At 44.7% G+C, this 22,460-nt stretch overlaps 2 protein-coding genes across 2 annotated transcripts in view; one reads left to right on the forward strand and one right to left on the reverse strand.

Moving 5' to 3' along the window:
* The window catches only part of T265_11039 (hypothetical protein), a gene marked incomplete at both ends in the record, with an annotated part of 22,226 nt that extends 8,923 nt beyond the window's left edge, over window positions 1-13,303 (forward strand). Inside the window, 3 exons of the mRNA XM_009177583.1 lie at window positions 3,485-3,845; window positions 8,119-8,292; window positions 12,860-13,303. Of these exons, the coding sequence (XP_009175847.1) occupies window positions 3,485-3,845; window positions 8,119-8,292; window positions 12,860-13,125 (801 nt within the window). The remainder of the gene's footprint in view (window positions 1-3,484; window positions 3,846-8,118; window positions 8,293-12,859) is intronic.
* An 817-nt stretch (window positions 13,304-14,120) lies between these two features.
* On the reverse strand, window positions 14,121-14,504 carry T265_11040 (hypothetical protein; the record flags this gene model as incomplete). Its single annotated transcript, XM_009177584.1, has 1 exon — window positions 14,121-14,504. One exon carries the CDS (start codon window positions 14,502-14,504, stop codon window positions 14,121-14,123), a length of 384 nt encoding a protein of 127 aa, XP_009175848.1.
* Between the last annotated feature and the right edge of the window lie 7,956 nt (window positions 14,505-22,460).

Raw genomic sequence — 22,460 nt, forward strand, 5'->3', positions numbered from 1 at the left:
TGTCTTTATGTCTCTTTCTGTTATAGAAACTATATATATATATATATATATATATATATATATATATATATGTCATATTGACGTATTTTTGTAACCTTACTTACAAGGTTGATATAAACTGCAACCTCTTGTTTCACCCTTTTTGGGCTCATCAAGTGGTTCCAAGTCCTTATCAGTCTTACTTCCTACTAGTACCACTACCATTACTACTAATAATAATCATTCAGATGTACCAACCTTTTTGGTGCCTAGCTGCCATGCCAACGGAAGGAGGCACGAGGGCTAGGATACCTACAGATTGCTCAAGTCTAGATAGGAGCAGAGGAGATGCTAAGTTTGGGTTCGGATCACAGACCTTTCTGTCAATAATATAACTCGTTAAGCACTGTCCTATCTCGAGCTCTATTCCCTACTAAAAAACCAGATCATGACGACTGTAATATCAAGAAAAATAACTCGATATTTTCAATGTCGTTCCGACTGAGATATGAGTTGGCTTCCGTGCAACACAGTCAGCGACGGATTCTGCTGCAATTCAGTTCGGTTATTTGAAAAAATCCACTTACTTACAATCAGTTGTTCGCCTGGGAAATGAAATTTGGGGAGTTCGCCCGCCTGGTGGCAAAACCGGTAATCAGTTGGTGAAGTGTTTTTAACTTTGTAAGTAGGCTTATAACAAGGGGTCTCTGTTTCATGTGGACTCAAGAGTTTGTGATTGGCCTCGGAGTTTCCTGTTCTCTCGGGGGTGCAGAATAGTGTGTACGTAGACGTTGTTGGTTGCCATGGTGCCAGCAGAGGGTTTTCTTTGGAGACCTTACTGACCAATCTGTATGGTTCACTTCTGTGTAAATTAGTGCATGAATATATTTGCCTCCGGCCTGTAATCAGATAAATCTGCGACACCGTAAGACCTTTTGGACTCTCCTTTGTCCTTTAATGCGATCTTGAGTTAGTTCTTCCACTGTTTGTGCCTTGAATCGCTGCTGCATCAACCGTTTGTCTTAATTACTCCTATCTTCCTGCTTAGTGGTTTGAGCGCGTCCAAGTAACGGTAACGACCGGAGTGTGTTGGTTTTTCTACAGACGTGCCTCATCTGTTGCTTATCATGACAAAACACTCCAAGAAGGACAAAGTTCTGTTTTCATATTCAATTTCTGCACTGATCAGAATCATAGCACACCGCTTCCCGGGGATTTATGATAGCAATTCGGTTTGCTGCCGTTGTGTAACGACGACTTGATCGTTCGTCTATCTTCATCATGTTCGAGTTATCTTCGAAAAAAAAAGTCCCATTTCAGTAGACGATTCGTGGCCACGTTCACTACAATAATGGAGATGAAAGGATGCAGTACAATCCTGCTCCAAAAGGTTTTATCGTCATTGAGAGTGAGAGGGTAATGTTTGTGTTTAAGCTGGGAAGCATGTCTAATTTAACTTGCAAATTGTTCTCTCTGTGTCCGAGCGTGTGTTGGATGTATCTTTACAAGTTTTTGGTTGCACACTTAACGTAATCCACTGTGGGGCGTAAAATGTCACCTAGTATGTGTTCAGTAATCTGCAGGAAACTCTTGGTTGATTTGGCTGTAGAGAAATTGTTACCTTTTCTGCGCTTCCAGTCTTCGTTTTCGGTTTCCTTAGGTAGCTACATTTTGTGGTTTACTCTTGTTCAGTTCTGGCTTATCTGTCATATCTAGTCGTAATGATAATGAAATATTGCTAAGTTGCAAGGCACAACTGAATGAGGCCAAAAACAAACCATGTCCCAGTGATTTTTTTCAGTCCCTTTTTGGTTTGGAATGGCCGTTGCCGGTATGAATGATACTCTTTCGAAGCCAGTGTTACACTAAGACATGACTCAGCCTACTCGGGCGATAGCTGTTTGATTCAACTTCCGAGATAAGTTTTCATGTATAAGTGCTTTTTACTGCTACTGAAGCTTAGGCCACGTCGAAGGATTCCTGCACTGCTAAATTGTTTATCAGAGAGGTTGACGATGATCCCTTTTGGGTCAGTTATTCTGTAGGTCGAGTCCGTGATCTCTGTGGCATTGTGGTTGCGAAATTTTTTTGGGTTACTTAACTTCAGAATATTGACACTAAGTCACAATATGCTGTCTAGCAGCGAAAGTAGAGTGGGGGTTCCGTGGGGTGGTATGATGGGGCGCAATGGCTTAATTAGTCTGACCACACCAAATAGGTCATATCGTTTGTGTTTTTGTTAACGACCAAAATCATGCGCACTGCTAGGTGGGCGAATGTGAGGTCCGGTGATTGACGTGTGACTTACACGTCACAAGCACGGACAAAATGCTGTCTGCGAACCGGAAGGAGAGGAGGATTTTTCTATCTTGTCTAACTTCGGACGAGTTAAGCTCTTAGGACTGCTCATCTCTAGCTGCCATGGTGATTTTCTGATTTCTGCCGCTCACGTTTGTAACACAAGATCGCATCGTTAGGTGTAGTAAAGCTTTTCTCACAAGGCCATCAGTTGCGTCGTGATCTCATGGATCTAGAAATATTTAAAGTTAACACTCCTAACTGGATGTGCGAAACAACAGTTACACCAACTATATGCATTCAAAGGGGCCGTCCATTATATCTTCAAATTTACCGAATAGGACCACTCGTCATACCATCAGCTATAAAGAGCTCTACACATGTGACCTAATTAGAGAGGTTTCTAATTCAGCTTGGACAGGGGCGTGTTGTTTATTAGGTTGGACGTCGTCTTAGAGAAATTCACTCAATCAATAAACCTTGACTTTGTGGTGGAACTACCCCTTGGTAGTTTCCTGAATGCACTCCCAGTTTGATTCCACAGTGGCAAAACTTTCGATTGACGGTCGTTTGACCGTCGGTTGAACGGTTTTCTATCTAATGAATCCCATTTTAGTATGAACTAGTCCCAAACGATGTCTACTCATTTGGATTACCTGTTTGGATTCTTTTCTTCCCCTTGAACACGAATTTCTGTAGTCACCCAACTTGTCTAATCCGCTGTACATGCAAAAAATTATCATAACCGGAGGTGGTAAGAGATTGCTTCTTAGAGGAATCAAGAAATTTTTTCCTCGTGATGTCCTCTCTTATATGGACTTAAGTGTATGTAGGACCAGTGGATATTTTATTGCCAACTGATGATGAACACATTGTCTTTGTGTTCACCAGGATAGGACGTTCGAAGATAAACTGGCGTGTGGCTAGGTATGAACTCCGTAATGAACAGCTTTCTGCTGTTTTTCCGAAGTGGTCTAGTTCTTTCATGCTTTTGACAAAGCTCGGGTCGTCATCTAGTTTTGATATCCATCGAAGCTGGTATTCACTAATTGTATGTGCCTCAAGTCTCGTGAGCTCCCAAGGAAGGAAAGTTTGTTGTCTTGTGCAGCGTCGTTCCAGAACAGTGAAACCCACCAAATTATCATGAATACTCTTCAACAGCCTCGCCTCACACATCGTCCGCACAACCGTTCTTTTGCTTCTACAGAAAGCCATCCCTGTCGTTGTTGATCATAGCGAGGAAACACAAATCACAGACCTATTCGTTCGTATCCGTCGGGAACAACGAGGTCGCCTAGATGTGTTGGTCAATAATGCCTATTCAGCAGTGCCATTCTTGAAGCGGTCTCTTGGAAAAGCTTACTACGAGATCGATGCATACAGTCCAGGAGAAGTCTGGGACGAGGTTAATAACGTGGGCCTTCGAAACCATTACATCTGCTCAGCGCTGGCCACGAAAGTGATGATAGACTATAAAAAGCAAGAGCCATCTGCGCGTCCTGGATTGATCATCAATATTTCCTCTTTTGGTGCCTGTCGCTATGCGTTCAGTGCAGTTTACGGATGTGGTAAGATATTTTTGCATATTTTATGGGGTAAAAGGTGACTACAAGGGATGTCTGTTACTTGAACCCACTGCAATATTGTGGTGCTTCATTCAACTAAATGTTCTATGATAATCTAAAGTGTGATTACTTTCAACAATATCCTATTATTCTCATAAAGGAAACTACTCACAAGGTTGCTGAAAACTCTTCGATAGCCCACGACCGGTTTTGCCCTTCTTGGGGCTCAGCAGGTAAGCGCAGTCCCCGAGTTTCCGTCAACCTTATGTTCTGCTTGAACCCAAATTGGACGGTTTTGGAGAAATACACTCATTTGCAAATCAATTTGGTTTTAACGAGAGGCTCAATTGAATCTCCCGTTTATGATATTCTACAACTGAATGTGCTGCACACAGGCAGCCTCATGATCCAGCTGGCACGATATTCGAGATATCGCAGTATATTTTCTTAGAGGAAACTACTCACAAGGTTGCTGAAAACTCTTCGATAGCCCACGACCGGTTTTGCCCTTCTTGGGGCTCAGCAGGTAAGCGCAGTCCCCGAGTTTCCGTCAACCTTATGTTCTGCTTGAACCCAAATTGGACGGTTTTGGAGAAATACACTCATTTGCAAATCAATTTGGTTTTAACGAGAGGCTCAATTGAATCTCCCGTTTATGATATTCTACAACTGAATGTGCTGCACACAGGCAGCCTCATGATCCAGCTGGCACGATATTCGAGATATCGCAGTATATTTTCTTAGAGGAAACTACTCACAAGGTCGCTGAAAACTCTTTAACAGCCCACGACCGGTTTCGCCCTTGTTGGGGCTCATCAAGCAGGCGCTTTGTGCAAAACCTAGCTTCTTCATGAGTAGTTCGATTGGTTTTTCTCACGACAGCCTATGTGAACGCGTTCGGTCGTTCTTCCTGCAGACAAACCATCGTTCACAGTGGTCCCCCTAATAGAGTGGATCCAAATAGAAACCTGTCCCCTCCAACATAAGATTTCCTTCCGCTCTAGCTAATCTCAACATTCATTGGCTGGCAATGGTCCACTTATTATTGCTCGATCAGGTATTCTTAGGACATCCTTTCTCCTATTTGTTTCGTAGGGAGAACCGCACAATAACGCAACGGCGTCACAGTACTGGAGGCGCGGTTTAGTTCACTTCAGTTTATCAGCTGCAAACCATGTACCAGGATTATGTTGGTTCTAGCTGCTACAGTTTTGACCACCGGAGAGTGGGAGAGGTAGTCAAGCATTAGAGAGTGGTATCATCAGTTAGTTCGGGAAACTGGACAGCTACGCATTGAAGGCGATAACTTTGATGCGGCAGCGCCAATGGTTGCGTGATTGGGTCGTGTGCACCAGTGTCGCTAACCATTGGGAAGCTGAGTTCCGAGGTCCCCGTCCAGGTACGAGGGAGTTTTCGACCTAACTATGCTTACTGATTAGTGCTTACGTGTTTCGTTGCCAGGTCATGCACTGTCCATATCTTGTTTGCTTTTGCTCCCTACAGGGCTTGGCGAGAATGGCTCTACACGGTAGACAGTCGACTGGTATTCGGAATACGTCCTATGAAGCATAATCTATTTTAGCCAAAAACCTCTAAACTTTCTGACATTTAACAGAGTCAAAAGCGGTTTTCAAACCAATAAAAACGACCAACTCTGGAAGAGCGACGCTGTCCACAAAATCATCTCAAAGTAAACATGTGGTCTATCCATCCTCGGTCATGTAAAAACCCAGCTTGATTCTCACGAGTTTTCCTCTCCCGGTAACCATCAGCCTACGCGAAACAGTGCTACTAAGCACCCTGGTACACGGCTATCGGGCTGATGCCAGGATGGTTTTCGTGTGACATTCTTCTTGAAGGCTGGGATCACCGTCGATATGCTCAATTCTCATGGTGTTTTGTTTTCGTCTCAAATCTTACGCAGTTGTGTCGCTGGACTGTTCAGCTGGGCTTCACCACCTTTCGTAAGTGAGGGGTGCAGACCACCGTCTCATCGGAGGAATTATACGCTGGTTTGCCGTTGTTGACGGCGATAGAGACTGCTGGACGAGGAGAGAATTTACCGTAGTCACATACACGCCCATGGGAGGAGGCATGTAGGACCTATGTGAGAGACAAATTTAGGAAGAACACCCTTCATCGCCAGACACAGCCAAAGTTTCTGATGATCAGCGGAGTTCGAAAAATATCTGGTATCGAGAAAGACAATCATTGCTAGTCATCGGGAGGAGTTACACGTTTGTGGCACTTATCATATAGTGAAGATGATTGATACAGTTCTTGTTAGGGCAAAACGCAGCTCGACGCTCGCGAATGTGACTGTGCCGCTGATGGTTCAACATTCGTAGAATAGCACCAGAACGCATCTCGGTAACTGTGGTCACTAGGCTGATACCGCGGTAATTTTGGTGATGTTCCTGCACCCTTTTGAACACGCGAATCATTATCGATAGGTCTGTTTTCTCGGTATTCTTTCCTCATTCCAGATGAAGTTAGCACGAAATACTGGTTACCTTTTTTTAGGAGCGCAGGGTGCAAACTGTCCGTTTGTTTCGTTGAAGCAATGAGATTGCATGCTGGACTTCTGTTGTCGGTGGCGGACTGTTGTCAATGTTCCACTCTGGTTTATCTACTCCATCTAGAGGTTGAGTTGATGAGAGACAGCTGAAATGTTCTTCAAACTGTTCAGCCTGTCGTTCAAAACGACGTTTTTGTAAATTAGTTGTGGTCCTGTTCCTTTCGGATACGGTTTCACCAGCACCCACCCTCCTCCGGCCACTTGATGGGATTAGCTGGAACAGGGTGCGATTGTTTCCCGTTATAAAACCTATCTCCATTTCTCGAGCTTTTGAGATCCATCAGTGCTCTCTATCAACCCCTAGACTATTAATCAGTTTTTGAGGGACCCGCGCGCGCTGTCAAAGTCGTTTGTTGTTGTTATGCTTTACTGACCTTAATCGGAGCTGTTGATCATGACAAGATCCAGTGTTCCTTGAGGTATGCGAGTGACCTGGATCAGATGGCTTCAGAGACTGTGATCACTACTTCTTTAACCTTTCTCCAATCGTCATCAATATCACCATTGTGCCCGCCGAGTTCTGAAAGCTATTCAGCCAACTCAGCTGGATATTGCTGAACTCTAGAGAATGAATGAATGAACCAAATGCCTCTGCATCAACGGACGTGTGCCAGAAGGCAAGCGAATAGATGCGCATACCCGCACAGTACCGTGATCGCAGTCTAGCGGTGTACACCGAACTAAGTAAGTGGCTTGTATCAACCCCCCCCCCACTGGTAGTTTTTCACCACATGGTGCGGTTTGCAGTTGGTGGCCTCCAAATCACACGGTGTAAGCAGCTGTTCTGATAGTTTGTGCTCGCTATAAAAAATGATGTTCAGCACATGACTGGAGCATGGACTTTGCGCGACCACCCAACGTCCGTGTGTTCCGTCTATCATCTGGCAGATGGAATGGGTAAAAGCGCGGACAGGCCAATTGAAAATTATCAGTACCCCCCCCCCACTGGTAGTTTTTCACCACATGGTGCGGTTTGCAGTTGGTGGCCTCCAAATCACACGGTGTAAGCAGCTGTTCTGATAGTTTGTGCTCGCTATAAAAAATGATGTTCAGCACATGACTGGAGCATGGACTTTGCGCGACCACCCAACGTCCGTGTGTTCCGTCTATCATCTGGCAGATGGAATGGGTAAAAGCGCGGACAGGCCAATTGAAAATTATCAGTATTGGTTCGAACGTTATGGTTACCCATTCTCTGCTTGTTAAGTACCCGGTGGTTCCGCCTGATCGGTTACCAAAACAAAAACAAACAAAATAGCATACGGTGGATAGTATTAAATAATGGGTGAGCCTGGTGGCTCTTGTTAGAATTGTTTAGGCTTCGACCGTACTTCATTTGCGGTATCTGACACAGATTGAATTCCCCAGTCTTTCATGGAAATGCAAGTTACCACAATTCTGTCCCGTTTGTGAGACATCGCAGTGATATGTTACCCAGTGTTGAGTGTTCCCATGATTGTTTGGGGAGCTTTTTGAGTTGTATTCTGTTCATACATCTTATTCGTTTTCATACTGTCTGGACCTCCACTTTTGTGCCTCATTTACCTCAAACATTATTGGTGTTTTTCAGCTCTTGTTAGATGCACGCTATTTTGTTCTTTGACAAATGAGCCATTTAATCTGTTCTTTCAGCCCGTCGAATAAGGACTGAATGATGCTGTTAGAATTTCGCATTCCTAACTTTGATCTTCATTGCAGGCAAAGCCGCCCTTGATAGGCTAACTCATGATATGAACGTTGAATTAAAACGCAACAAGGTGGATGTATGCGTTATCAGTCTGTGGCCCGGATTGGTTCGTACGGAGGAAATGATGAACGTGGCGGTGAACACAACTAAGGAATTTTTAGCCGCATTTCGTGACCCATCCCTGTGTGAGTTTACATTACACTGGCTCCCTCTGTATAGCCCACCTGAAAACATTACAAAACAAAGTCAACGATAACTGGGCCGGCTGCGAGAGTGGCCTGTTTAGAAGTATGGGAGCTTTACACCGTCTTCCTTAGCTGATCGATTGATGTGCTACATATCCCTCCTCTAGTCCGGATGAAGTTTCAATCGCACTTTTGCGAATACTGATTTAGGAATCTTGCCTGTTGGTTTTGCATCTGGTACTTTGACACCGAAAAGGTGAATTCGTGTGACTCGTAGACCTGATTTATTGGGCGTTATACATGCATTTATCAACACGGTAGTTCATCGGCGTTATCAGGAGCCTTTAGGTGGTTACGGGCGAATACTATGCAAAGGATGAACATCAAAATGAGACTGTTGTCCTTTCCAACTAACTTTATCGTTCACTAGAAATGCATCTAACCCACCTGCATTTTTGCCGATAAATGGCTATGTACTTGCTCCTGTTTATTAAACGCAATAAAACCCCTCTACATTACACGTATGCCTACATCAGTCACCCCTTTATCATCATTTCCGATTGTGTCTATGAGTCCACTGTTTTGACAACCGTGGACTTAGGTTGCAATATTCTGGTAGTATTTCGTGCTTATCTCTATTTAAGTAGCACACTGAGATACAACTTTTCTACTCATCATCGGGTTGTTTAATCCACCCAAAACGACCGCTTCCGACCATGGTCTTCGCTGATCACTGCGGTGGAATTTGATTCATCTTTTTGTGATCGTACTTATTAATCGGATAGGTTTCTGAAATGGAAACCATTCCTTTATCTTTGGTCTGAATTCAGCCAAGGCACCCAACGACCTATTTGTCATTAGTGATGTCGTGTGAGTCTAATGGCCACAGCGATATTTTTGCTGAATGCTGCACCCAAACTCAACGAACAGTCGTTGTTTGGTATGTGATTGCCTTATATGGTTGTCCAAAGAGATTGGTAGAGCTTGAACATCTACAATTAGTAGGGTCGCCCAACCCGTACTATTGACACTTTAGTGAGTATTTGTTATGACGGGCACTTCCTTCTACATCGGTCTTCTACTTCCAGAGTTTCATCTTATAAATTATCCATCCGCAACAAATCTATCTGCGAACACAGGAGTACCTTGTGCGCATTGTTTTGCCCCATCCTTCCCTAAGTTTTCCAAACTAGTTTCCATATACTGTGCGAGTCATACCGGTTACGGCCGAATAGGTCCATAATCTTTCACAGATGATAAACAGTGACTCACCGATCGGTTTCAAGCTCTCACCAGCTGTTTAACGGTTGAATCCGTTGTGCCGATGCCAGCACAAACAAGTGTTATTGTACGTGCAGCCACGAACTTGGAATGAATGAGCTAAGCGTCTTGCAAATCGCTTTTGTAATGCCCGGGCATTCTAGGAAAAAAGTGCAACTGTGCCATAGCCTTAATGACTTCTACATGTAACTTACGTAGTGCTGTTGTGGAAATCAGCTTTCTCTGGATAACGTGGTGTATTTTGCGAACAGTTTCGGCGGTACCACTCGTGTTTTTGTCTATCATAAAGCTTCCACCAACTCTGACAGTGCAGTTTCCTTCCACGTGTGCATTACTCCGTCCCTACCCACTGTTTCTTCAGGGACCTCGGTTTGTTGACACTATCCAGTGGCTTTCTAGTTAAGCGTTGCGTGTTAGGTTGGGAAAAAGTGCTGTTTAGGGCCCCTATTTCGATTGAAATACTGACGTCAGGGGGCTTCTCGAGCCTTATTTAGAGAATTCAAGGTGTTTTTTGGAAAAAAATGGCCGTGGATTGCTTTTTAATTCAGGTAGCGCCTTTATTCGAATAGCTGCCGAGTGTCACGCGATGACTTCCCACAGAGTTATCGGAGAATCGTAGTTTCCCATATTATTCTTGGTACCGGCGGTTGACGAGTACACGCACGTCATGCGTGACATCCTGCAACCGCAGACAAAATGTGCGTCGAAGTGGTGCTGAAATTCCCCCCAGAAAAAACTTCTAGCCATATTTGTCCACTGCTAGCGTCAAAAGGATCGGCAATGGCCTACATGTACTCATTTCTGTAGACCCGAAGCACTCGTACTGTTCCCTGTGACAGATATGGGAACAGTAAGATGTGCCCTCCACCAGGTAACTGTCATCTTCAAATTCAAGGGGATTGCACTGCTGTTTTTTTCGCGACGTGAGGCGGATCAAAATGGCCTACCCTAAAGACTACACCCTTACACAGCCTAACGACTGAAGGTGATTGCCGGCGTCTGGTGCTTAAAAAATACCTTTTATTCGCAATAGCTTTAGAAGTTAGACTTCATTACCTGCACCCTTAGGTTACGTCAACCTCCAGCTGCCCTGAGGTCGAATGCTTGGGATGGGATATCCGGAATAAACCCTTATTTCTGGTATCAACAGACAAATCACTCCACGTCACTGTACAACGCTGATTATCTAGAAAAAAGGAATATATGGCTTCATATTCAGATGAAAAAAACAAAATCCAACAAATCATTTGTCGTACCCGATCAGATCTACGTATTCAAGTGATTCTCTTCCATTTGGGTGATTTTAGTGTTCCAGGATTCAGAAACGTGGAAAACAGACAGTATTGGGTCCTTTTGGAATCGAACTAGTGAATGATAACAGCTTAAGCTTACCAATATTTTTAATAGCATGAAAACTTTCAATAACAGATACGTGGCTCAGTGTGAACGGACACCACTTGCAGTGTGAACACATCCAGGAAGTGTACACAGACATCTAATCGACCATGTTATCTTGCATCAAGATGTCGCTAATCTGCTGACAAAGGACTGTGTGGAGCTAATCTTAATACGATCCGCTGTCTGGCGTCTCCGAAAATTTTTTGGCGCGTGAAGAACTTCCATTTTGTGGACTAGGAGAAAACTCATTCATTCATTCATTCAAAAAATACAGATGATCCACAAAAATGCACTGGAATCTCTCGAAGCTCTGATGTGAGTGATGGTGAATAGGTAATTCCCAAGTACGTCCGGGGTTCAGAATATGAACGCTTATATGAGCAGCTCCTCTGGATTCAACTACACCAAAGCAACAGCGGCGGCAAGACTGCTTTCATGAGACTGGTTCATCGTTATCTACGGTTACAGCTACCGAAAAACAAATTTGGAGCGCCAAGAGCAAGCTTCTGAGACAGCCGCGGAGTGCACGACTGCATTGTAAGTCAAACGAAGTCAATTGCATCAGTCTTATGGGGATCGCCATCTCCACAAATAATGGTTTTCAGGACGGAAACAAATATATGGACAGAAATTTCGCTGTCTTTAGTTGGCAGAAGAACCTCTAAAAACTGCGTACTTAAACGAACTGTGGCAGGTTCGGAAATGGAAGAGTGGCCGGACATTCATTATTTCGAGATATCTGCTAAAAATATATCCTGTTCTTAAGGGAGGCCGAAATTTCATTGTTGCGACGGCCTTCAGGTAGGTTTGCAAAACTGGTATGTCGATTGCATACCTTTGGAAAAGCCGCAGGATTAGCCCGGTTAGTTGCTGTCTATACATGTGAAAAACTTGTATACAGCGTTTATTAACGCCTAAATCTAAGGGTAGAGTACAATCACGTCCACACCTATCTGTACAGCTTCTAGACGCACAAGTCTGAGTAGCATCGGGCTAGTCGGTTAGCAGCGTATTCATTATAAACCATTGGTAAATCGTCTGACTTTGTCCCTGTTTCCAAGCGGCAACTGCTCCACTCTCTTCGTGTTTCACTTAATTGCATTGTCAGGAGTTATCTGACTACTGGTTTTCTGTCGTGCTATCCGCTCCCATGCAAACAACAGTAGTAGCATCATTGTTGAGAATGATTGTGTGCTGGAATTGTGGTATTTCGTTGCAGCATGAAGAATGTAATGCCAGTATGTTTATGTAGAAGAACAGACACTGATGCTCGTTGTCGCCATTAAGCTTAGATGGGCCGGCCTCTGTGCACTTGCCTACCGATCATATTCCGTCGGATGATTTGCATCGGCATTAGCGATTTGCACAGAATGCCGTACTTGGGTACGCGCAAACATAATGGTTTAATTGCTGCACATACGTGTCCACCGGATCAAGCCCCGTCGACCAATATATCCGTTCTCACCCTGTCTACTCAGTCAGTTTTACTTGAGGGACCTACAAATGAGTAACACTTTTTCCTTAGGATTGATCATCTGTCCTGGTAATTACTGTCTCGAGCGGGAAGCGAATGCATGATCCGCTAACCCACGAACTGTGGACGGGTAGTATACTAGTATCCAGATATGTTGGTGAAGTTACTTGCAGTAACTTGTCAGCTACATATGTCAAATGTAATCCATGCATTACTCGATTGTGCTGCAACAGATGATATGCATTTTAGACGTAAGGTACAATCTCATGTGATGCGTTCGTATGCGGTAGTCAAATACCACTAGGTAAGGAGCTCGCAGCGTTCCCATTTTGTTTGCTTGGCTCCTGGTTAATCCATCATTACATTCTCCATTAGATCTAAAAACTGCACTACTTCATTTTTTCACTTTGACAGCTGAATCGACGGAACTCTGTGGGCTTGCTGTCGCTGCGATTGCCTGTGAAAAGTCTTCGGCCCTCATGGCCCGTTCTGATAACATCGTACTGGTGAGCGATGTGGTCGCGCAATATGCCCTTCGTGTGCCAGGAGAGCCGGCCCCTCCAAACTACCGGTCGCTGAAGCTACTTTTACGCCTAGGTGGCTACCGTTTGGCTTGGTTGGTGCCTGGTTTCATTCGAATACCGAAATTTCTATTTTTGTGGTTCCTCAGCTTTGCTTAGCAACGCAGCAACAACTCAAGGCTATTTGTGCATTTTTTTATAACTGCACACGTCCATAGTTAACCCACTTACAATTCCAGTCTTTATCTTATATCATTGTGCTTATTTGAGTGATCGGATTATGGTCTGTTGTACTGTATCCACTATGCACTTTGTACACACTGATAAAAGCATGTCTTCTCTTTTGTTTCGGGTCACATTTACAAATTGCCAAATCTCGAACTAGGCACCATCCTTTAAATCCTATTCAAGCAATCTGCTGCCTGTACAAAACGTGTAAATTGTGGTCTGACCGTGCCGTGCGGTAGGACGTGACCTGTTGTCGGGTAAATATCATTTTTCACCAACATGGGCTGCACAATCATAAGATTGTATCCAAAGCCGCTCGCTTTCGCAACTGAGGAACGTGTTGTTCATCGATATCACTTAAGGTGCCGGTGGTATTTACGTCGCACACAGACTTTTGCGGGTGTCATCGGGCGCACCAGTCGCTCTTCTGCTTTACTTTCTGCGATATCCGATTTTTGACCGCCGACAAACTTACATCTACCGTCACCTCTGTGCCAATGAGTCGCAACCCAGGACAAAATGTTTTCGGTCAAGCGCGTAGGTCATTGAACCGCCTCACTATCTCCAGAGCTTGTTTTAGGTTGAGAGCATGGGCCAAAATAACCCGAAGTGTCATCTATGTCCACTCAAACAAACGACGATATCCCTTATCAAGACATCTCTTGCACCAACAACTGGTGAAACATGTCAGCGACCGTCGTTTGATTAGATCCAACAGAGTGCCAAAATTTGACGAACTGAAGGGCCTTGAATTAGTTTGTCTTTAATTTGCGATTTTATTAGAGTAAGGTAGTTGGGTTGTGTACTACGCCCGCGTGACCACTGTTTGCCAAAGATATTCATGCGTTCTGCCCCAAACCTTTATCGTCGGGAGGTCCGTGTGCAAGGGGGTGTGTTGTTGCAAAATATAATGAAATCGGTCACATTCAAGCTTGGTGCAGTGGTATCTTCGCATTTTCCTTGTCGGAGCCCAGGTGATTCTCCTGGCGCATACATGGAGACCCTGCAGATGTGAAATTGATCCCGCCATTGCAGCACATGCCCTCCTTTCCTGATCGGGCTGCCTGGCTTAAGTCCACTTGGCGCGGATCACTAAACTCAAGTCCGGTGAGGTTAGCAAATGATGCTATGCGAATTCTACCGATTGTGCCGTTTTTCGATATGGTATCTAGATGTGCTTGTTCCACCGCCGCTGAGAAGTCATGGCATGCTATTCTCGATGGTCTTCCCGAAAGAACAAAGGACTTCTTTGCACCAGTACCTTTCCCGTTTGGTTCCCGTCCTCTGTTAGGCTTTTCCTTGTTCGACATTAAGGCCCCGATATTGAATACCTATGCATTTGCTGTTGATGATGATGGTCTACTGCAAACTCGAACCCGCTGTTTCCACTTTAGATGCCGGTGAATTTCGGAGCTAAGTGCGCTGATAAGGACCGACGCTTTCTCTGGAATTGATGCATCGATGCCTCAGCGCCGTTTACAGGACACGTGTTGGATTTCAAAACTTGGCGAGCTTCAAACCGTTTCCAACAGTTTCTGAGATTAAGCAAATCTACTTGGATGTGATTATCTTTTTAAATAGGCCGTCAATACTAGTAGTCATGGAGTAGTTTCACTGACTTACGATTGATTTTGGTACTCGCTCGGGCTGCAGGGGGGAGTGTAAGCTGAATTTATCGTTAGTGAAGCGTCTCTGTGGATGTGCTCAGGAGATGGGTAAGGGGAGTCATGTTCAATTAACCGCTTTAAGGAGAGACAACTAAGTGACCTTGTTATGATGGTGGTTATTACAATGCGAAATGAAAGGACTCTTCTCGTTGGACAGTTCACAATGGTGAAACCGTTGTTTATCATTTACATCCAATTTGGTCTGATTTAGTTCTGGCTGCTTATACAAGTAGAGGGTTTGGTCCGACTATAAGGGTCGTGTTGAGTAAAATGGAGTCCGGGGGAGCGATACATTAAATGAAATTTCAGTGGACGCGCTGAATTTTAAAATGCCCCGGGTAAATAGAGAAGAGTAAGCCTCAACAACCGACCTTGTCTTTGGATGGTTTGGTTAACCAAGCATACCCGGTGCGCAATAGTCGACGCCTTGACGCAAATCAGCTGGCTTGCTGGGATGTGACCGAGAACCTGTAGAGGCGGATTTGGGATTATAAAGTGAGGATATGGTCGTCTACTCCTAGGTTCGGGCGAGCATGAATATAAGGAACCCAGTCAGCACCGGTGCAGAAATTTCTGCAGAATGTCTGCACCCGGGTACGGACATTTCCGCACAATTTCCGCAGATTTCTGCACCCGGGTGCGGGACCAGTGCGGAAATGAAACAAGTTTCCGCACCCGGGTGCGGAAAATCCGTACCCAGTACCGGGATTTCCTCACTTAGCTAAAGTCGTCCGACCTTGTCTTTGGATGGTTTGGTTAACCAAGCATACCCGGTGCGCAATAGTCGACGCCTTGACGCAAATCAGCTGGCTTGCTGGGATGTGACCGAGAACCTGTAGAGGCAGATTTGGGATTATAAAGTGAGGATATGGTCGTCTACTCCTAGGTTCGGGCGAGCATGAATATAAGGAACCCAGTCAGCACCGGTGCAGAAATTTCTGCAGAATGTCTGCACCCGGGTACGGACATTTCCGCACAATTTCCGCAGATTTCTGCACCCGGGTGCGGGACCAGTGCGGAAATGAAACAAGTTTCCGCACCCGGGTGCGGAAAATCCGTACCCAGTACCGGGATTTCCTCACTTAGCTAAAGTCGTCCGACGCGCAAATATAGCCCATTATACGGATTTATCTCTTTCACTCGCACGATTCAGTAACATCCTAAACACTAGTTGATAACCCATCTGCCCCCACATAATTGCTCAGCGTATCACCTTTCCGGATATCAATAAGCGCCTTCAAGTACAAATGTTTTGATGAGTGAATTATAAAAAAATACAGGGGGAAGATCATTTGTCACTCTTGGTGGCTCTCTGCAGGCGTTTCCGAACTTTCTGCCGTTCGTTCTCCAGCCAGCGATGAACGATTTCCTTTATTTGTCGCGGATTTGTGTTCCGAAACTTCTCAGTTGTCGCGTCTGTAATGAAGAACATAGTTATTGAGTTTCATCCAGACACTGATTCAACTAGCTAAATATAAAATAACAATTGACTACTTACACATAAGTCCTTGGGCCAGCCTGGTTGACCCGAAGGCTTCTTCGTCATTTATTCCGCGCCAGTTGAGTAGTACGGCCAGCCTTGGAGCCAACGTCCGCGTAAGCACGTTGGTCACGTACACTTGTACATCCACTTAAGTAGATACGTTATCAGAGAGAAGTCCGGATCACGTGGAACGCTCGGTTGTCCTAAGGGTGCTACATTTAGTGACGGAAAGTTGATTAGCGCCCAAACGCGATTTCCGTCATCAACATAACGAAAGACTACGGATCGAATGGTTTCAAAGAGTGTAAATCCTGATCAAATTATGTACACATACAAATTCCTGAAACGAATTAACTACAGTCGATAACTCTTCTTGATTGTGTGGCTATTCCTCGTTATCTTTCGGCCCCAAAAATTATGAATGGTATTAAGAAAGGCATCGAAAAATCGGCACGATATTTCTGACGGTTCATTACCAGGTAATTCTCATCACATTACTTCACTGTCACAGTCGGAACACTTCCGTCCTTATGATCTTCTGATAAATTATCTCGAATCTCCTGCTGCTGAACAACCCACATTAAAGCGATTTGGTTGATACAGGCTTGTTACCGGGTTCTCAAGGCTCATTTAGCAACTGGAGGCTCCATCTCCAAAGCGTCCAACATGATCACATTCTGTTCTGGGCACCCTGCAATACTGTTCGTGTCTTGTTACCAATATTCAAACTATACCTGACATCTTCCTCTGCGTTCTTTTGGAGTACGAATTTCATTGTACCGTTGGAATTTTACTCCTCTCTTTAGCTTCGCATTTCCTTTAGGCCCCTCTTTATGTGAAGAAATTCTGCTTGGCTATAACAAATGTATCCTTTCTATTCTTCATTTTCAGTCAGAACAGAATGGGCTTACGGTGAAAAATTCTTTCCGAATCTAAGATGCATCACCCATAAGCACCATTGTGGCTACGTTATTTCAAAAACAGGTTTGGGGCTATCGAGAAATACACTCGTTTGCAAATCAATTTGGTTTTCACGGGAAACTCAGTTGAATTTCTCCAACTGAATGTGCTGCACACAGGCCGCCACATGATTCAGTTGGCACGATATTCGAGATATCGCAGTATATTTTCATAAAGGAAACTACTCACAAGGTCGAAGAGTTTTCAGCAACCTTGTGAGTAGTTTACTTTATGAAAAGTTTGGGGCTTAGTTTAAACATTTACCTGTTCACGAGGCCTTAAACGTTACTTGCTATCTACATGGAATATTCTCGAAAGCATCTTCTGCAGTGGCTTTACTTCAGATTGTTACTCAGTATACATAATTAGGATATTCACTGCAGCAAATATCTTCTATCGCCCAGCCTTATGGAATTGTGTCAATAATTCGTCACCAGTTGAATAAGGCAAGTTGATTCAGTCGGATTACCAGTATTGTGGTGCGATTATATTGGTTTTTCGTGTGGACAAAAACGTCAAATCCAAACAGGGTTTTCCAGCATTCTCATCGGAGCGGGGGGGATCACCTTTGGCGCTTAACGTTTCATCGTGTTTCAACGATCGAATCATTATTCCACAATTATTACTCCCCGTAATTCTGTTATATCTGTATTGTAGGCACATAGTAGTCACATGTTGAAATAGTCTTTGGGTGAACGGTGACATCAATGGGCCGCAGGCTATTGGCGCACCCAAATTAAGTTTGCCGAAACTATAGGGTTTTCGAAGTTGCCATTTTAATGCGAAGTTGGTCTAATCAATTTGCACCTTCCCGTGGCATGTTGCACGTAGCATTTTGTTTAAATGAGCGAAATGTCAAGGTCATTGACCATCGCCGATTTGCGTTTTTTGCCGGTTTACGCGACATAAAACACGAAATCGCACTTTCGCATATTTTGGCGTTTCTCGGTGTTCCTGAAGAATAAAAGAACATTTTAAGGGTATTTAATGCAAATGCCACCCTATAGGATCAGCCTCAGGCATTTGTTTACTTCAGAAAACTCAGATTTAACAAATGGGATATTTTTGTTCGGCGAACCTGCTGACAACACATTTTCCTCATGGATCTCATATTCCATTAAGTGCAATAATGTTGGATAACAGCGCAAACTTGCAGTGGCAGTGCGAGGGCCATCTATGGATGATCCCTTTCCCAGATATGCATAACTAGCTTGTAGAAATACAGTGTTACGAGATAGCCGTGGGCGTCTTTCTTATTATAACTAGGACGTTCTATAGGTGGTGACCACCATAAAGAGGTCACCACGATGACGGTGGCCGTTGTCACTCACCTCGACTACCTAGTGTAGTTGCTGGATTCGTGTCTATGTGCGACGCTAATTACGGTTTACCACATATGCGCGGCAACCCAATCCAATGAGCAACGACGGCCCCTTGTACTCGTATCTCTACTAGTTTTCACTCATCTCGACTACCTGTTGTAACTGCCAGGCTGGCGTTTATGTGCAATGTTGACAATGAGACTGCACCTATGCAGAGTAACATAATCCGATGGTCAATGACGGTCTTTTATACCCTTAGCTATGCGAGATGCCGCTTTTCCTCGCGAGCTACATCAATCCAATACATATGCCAACAGGTAAAAACAAGGACTGAACTATAGGTGATAGCATAATCTGACAGACTGTTATACTCACAACTGTACTCGAAGTCACCTAACTTGGCTATTTATCGTCATACTCATACTTACTCGATACCGTTTATGTTTGCTACCTTCGGTAAACATCACAACTGTAGTCGACGTAACCTACGTGACTACCTATAGTAACTGCCAGGCCCGCGCACATGCTCGTAGCTAACCATAATGCCCCGGCAACACATAATAGACTAACCCAACGATCAACGGTTGTCATCGCCTGTCAAAGTGCAATCACCACCCATTTTGATAGCCCACTCCCAACTCATACTCTTGATTGTACCCCATCGACCACTCCCTTTATTACCCGAAACACTGAACTGCCGCTTACCTCGACTACTTAGCGTAACTGCTATTCGCGACGCGGATTATAGGGCCTCAGCTATGCACGGTAACGCAGTACAATGGCCAGCGACGGCGCTCCATACTCATAACTCCACGGGTTGATAATGCGCCCGCCAATAATTTATGAAAACACCATTGGCGAATTGCATTTTATTCATTGGTATCACTGATACAAGCTTAATTTGTTGTCGCTCCATTTTTCATTTTTAAAGATCCAATTCGCGGGACAAGGATTCTGAAACGGAAAATGGGCAACCAACTAACCTCCGGGAACAGCATTTAAGCATCTGGATGTAACTGAATTTTATTTGTTTGCTTACCTGGTGGTTCATAACTCACATTACCGGCATGAGGGATAAATGTATAGTCGCCGCGGATTGGCATGTGTTCATTGATTCGGCATTTGAGGCCTTCGGGTTACAATCACACGAATTTCTCGTCATCACAGGATTCGAAAGCAAGGTATACAAAGCCTTTGCTTAGGCCTCAAATCACAGATCTCCATCAACTCCGAAATTGGACAAAACAGTTTTATTGCGACTGTCTTACGGGGCAGACTCGGCTTGTCCTCCATGGACCGATCGAGATCAACATCAAAGCGACCTTCTGGACGGCATGCTCCAGGCTATTTGAGTGATGCACGTGCCTCTTCAAACGCCCGTTGGCGTTCCCCAGGCGGTTGTTGGTCACATTCCCAAAATGTACCAACCCACGTTGTGCATGAACGGCCCGCTTTCGAGTAATGTGGAGCCAGTGGGCAATCAAATAAGACACAAAAATGGGATATGTTCGCCTCAAGATTTGCAAATCGTGGCGAAATCTACGCGATTGGTGTTTGGCCACGTTCACTTACTCAGCTGCGTCGTCAAAGCGAGCCATGCGGTGGAATATGCGCCTACTGCGGTTGGAAAATGTCTGCAAAATTACACCAAAGCAATGAAACATACGTGCTTCCGGATGGCTTGCCGTGCGTGAAAAATGCACAGCATTATATCGCAGCCAAATACGGCTCTGTCGGCCCGCATCTGCGAAGTCATTTTGTCCCTGACGAACGTTTTGACTGCATAGTGTCCACCCATCATATCCTTGAACAAGCTGAACAGCTTGCGCAGTGGCGCAAAATGCTCGCTGTTGACAAAGGCATACGTTACGGGTCGACTGATCCCCATGCCATCTGTCACAAGGAATGTATAAAGCTTGTACCTTAACAGCGAACGTCAGTGGCTTGAAATTTATTTACCCAAGACGGTTAATACCGTGTGTAGCATCAACGTTTACAACGTCCGGGAAACCTCTAAAGAGTGCTATCTGCTGCGTTCGAGAAAGGCACAGGTGACTATATCTTCCACCCTCCGATTCCACCAGCAGCACGCGACCGCACTCTCGAAACTTGGCTATGATGGACGACATGTCATCTAAGAAACCAACTATAAAGCTTGTAACTTAACAGCGAACGTCCGGGGCTCTAAATTTATTTACCCGACACGGTTAGTACCGTGTGTAGCATAAACTTTTATGACGTCCGGGGAACGTCTAAAGGGAGCTATCTGCCGCGTTCGAGAGAAGCACAGGTGACTATATCTGCCACCCTCCGATTCCACCAGCAGCACGCGACCGCACTCTCGAAACTTGGCTATGATGGACGACATGTCATCTAAGAAACCGACTAAAAGGTAAACATTTGACGCGATAGTTACGCACATTCTCGATAGTGAGTACCTTTTCAATGTGGTCGGTGACGTACTGCCGAATCTCCGTCGACGGAGCACCGTATTTCAAAGGGGCAGAACACTCCTTTAATTCATCATTTTTTAGTCACCGGTTGATGGGGAGCCTGTCAAAAATAAATATGCTGCGTGGATGGTTGTGCTTCGGGTAGTGGGAAGCAACCCTCAAGCAGTCATGGTACTGGCGAACGTGGAACCTTGCCGGACGGACAATACGACGTGTGCTACCGTGCACACACAATCAACCATGAACTTACTAGATGCGACGAATGCCACGGCTTCGGCTTCGTCTGCCGGGGTGCCTGGTACAGCGGTAGAAGGCTTTTTTTATACAAAAGTAGCGAATTGCTGCTCTTTTTGGAGTTTATGCGTACGAAAACAAATAAATGTTTCGCCTGGTACTCTTTCAAAGCGACTTGAATTGCACTGAATGAAAAAAACTGACGAGCAATTCTTCACAAAATCATCCTCCGCAATNAAGACAACATGGCGGGTTTGCCTTTTATGATTGACCCTCTCCAACGAAGCGGAGAATTATGATGCGGTTGTGTCTTTTAAAAATTCACATCGCTAAGTGATTTTCAAATATAACAGACGCAGGGTGTGCGATTCTCAGTAGTTTTAGGTAGCTTGGTTTTAAGGGGTGTAATCCTATAATTTGATCCTAAAGTTAACCACAACTCCAAAGGAAGATGGTGTTTGGGATTACTGGCGGTAACAAAAAGTAATTAGTCAGAACAGCATGGATTTAACAGCTGACGCTAGTGTATTGACCGTTTGCGCTCAGCATCGTTCACAAGTTAAGAAACTGTTATTCGTTTGAATGAAAGGGATAGCCTACGTGCTATTGTGTATATCCCTGTCAATGAATGCCTTGAAAGCCATGTATCGTTGGAGTTGTGTTCGGTAGCTAAGGCACCCGATATATTCACTGACTGCCCCAGGTGCAAGACCCGGTGTGCTCATGGACAGCCCTAACTTTGGTTTATAATGACGGAACCATCGGTGCATCGTTTGGAGCCAACAGATCAACGATAATGTCTGTGGTTGAGCCGGGCTGCAGCTCTAACACCACCGGTGGCAAGCGTAACATGCCGCCCCAGTTGGTCAAAATTGGGCACCGATGCCCACGGGTGGTGCCGCCGGCGGCGTGCTTACTGGGTGGTTACCTATTTTCTATTTCTGACCGTTCACCCCTTAACGTAAAGTATCGTCGTGGCATGAAGAAAGGTTTACCAACCATCTGAGCACACTGAACAGTGTAACCAGTTGCTGGTGTATTTAGTGTGCAATCTACGCTAAGCTTGGAATATCACCATTGTTACAGCCTTCTGATGCGACTGTTGACGGCACACATCAGCTATACCTAAAGCGACAGCAACTTATGT

Source organism: Opisthorchis viverrini (genome assembly GCF_000715545.1).
Source record: "Opisthorchis viverrini unplaced genomic scaffold opera_v5_435, whole genome shotgun sequence".
Lineage (NCBI taxonomy): Eukaryota > Metazoa > Platyhelminthes > Trematoda > Opisthorchiida > Opisthorchiidae > Opisthorchis > Opisthorchis viverrini.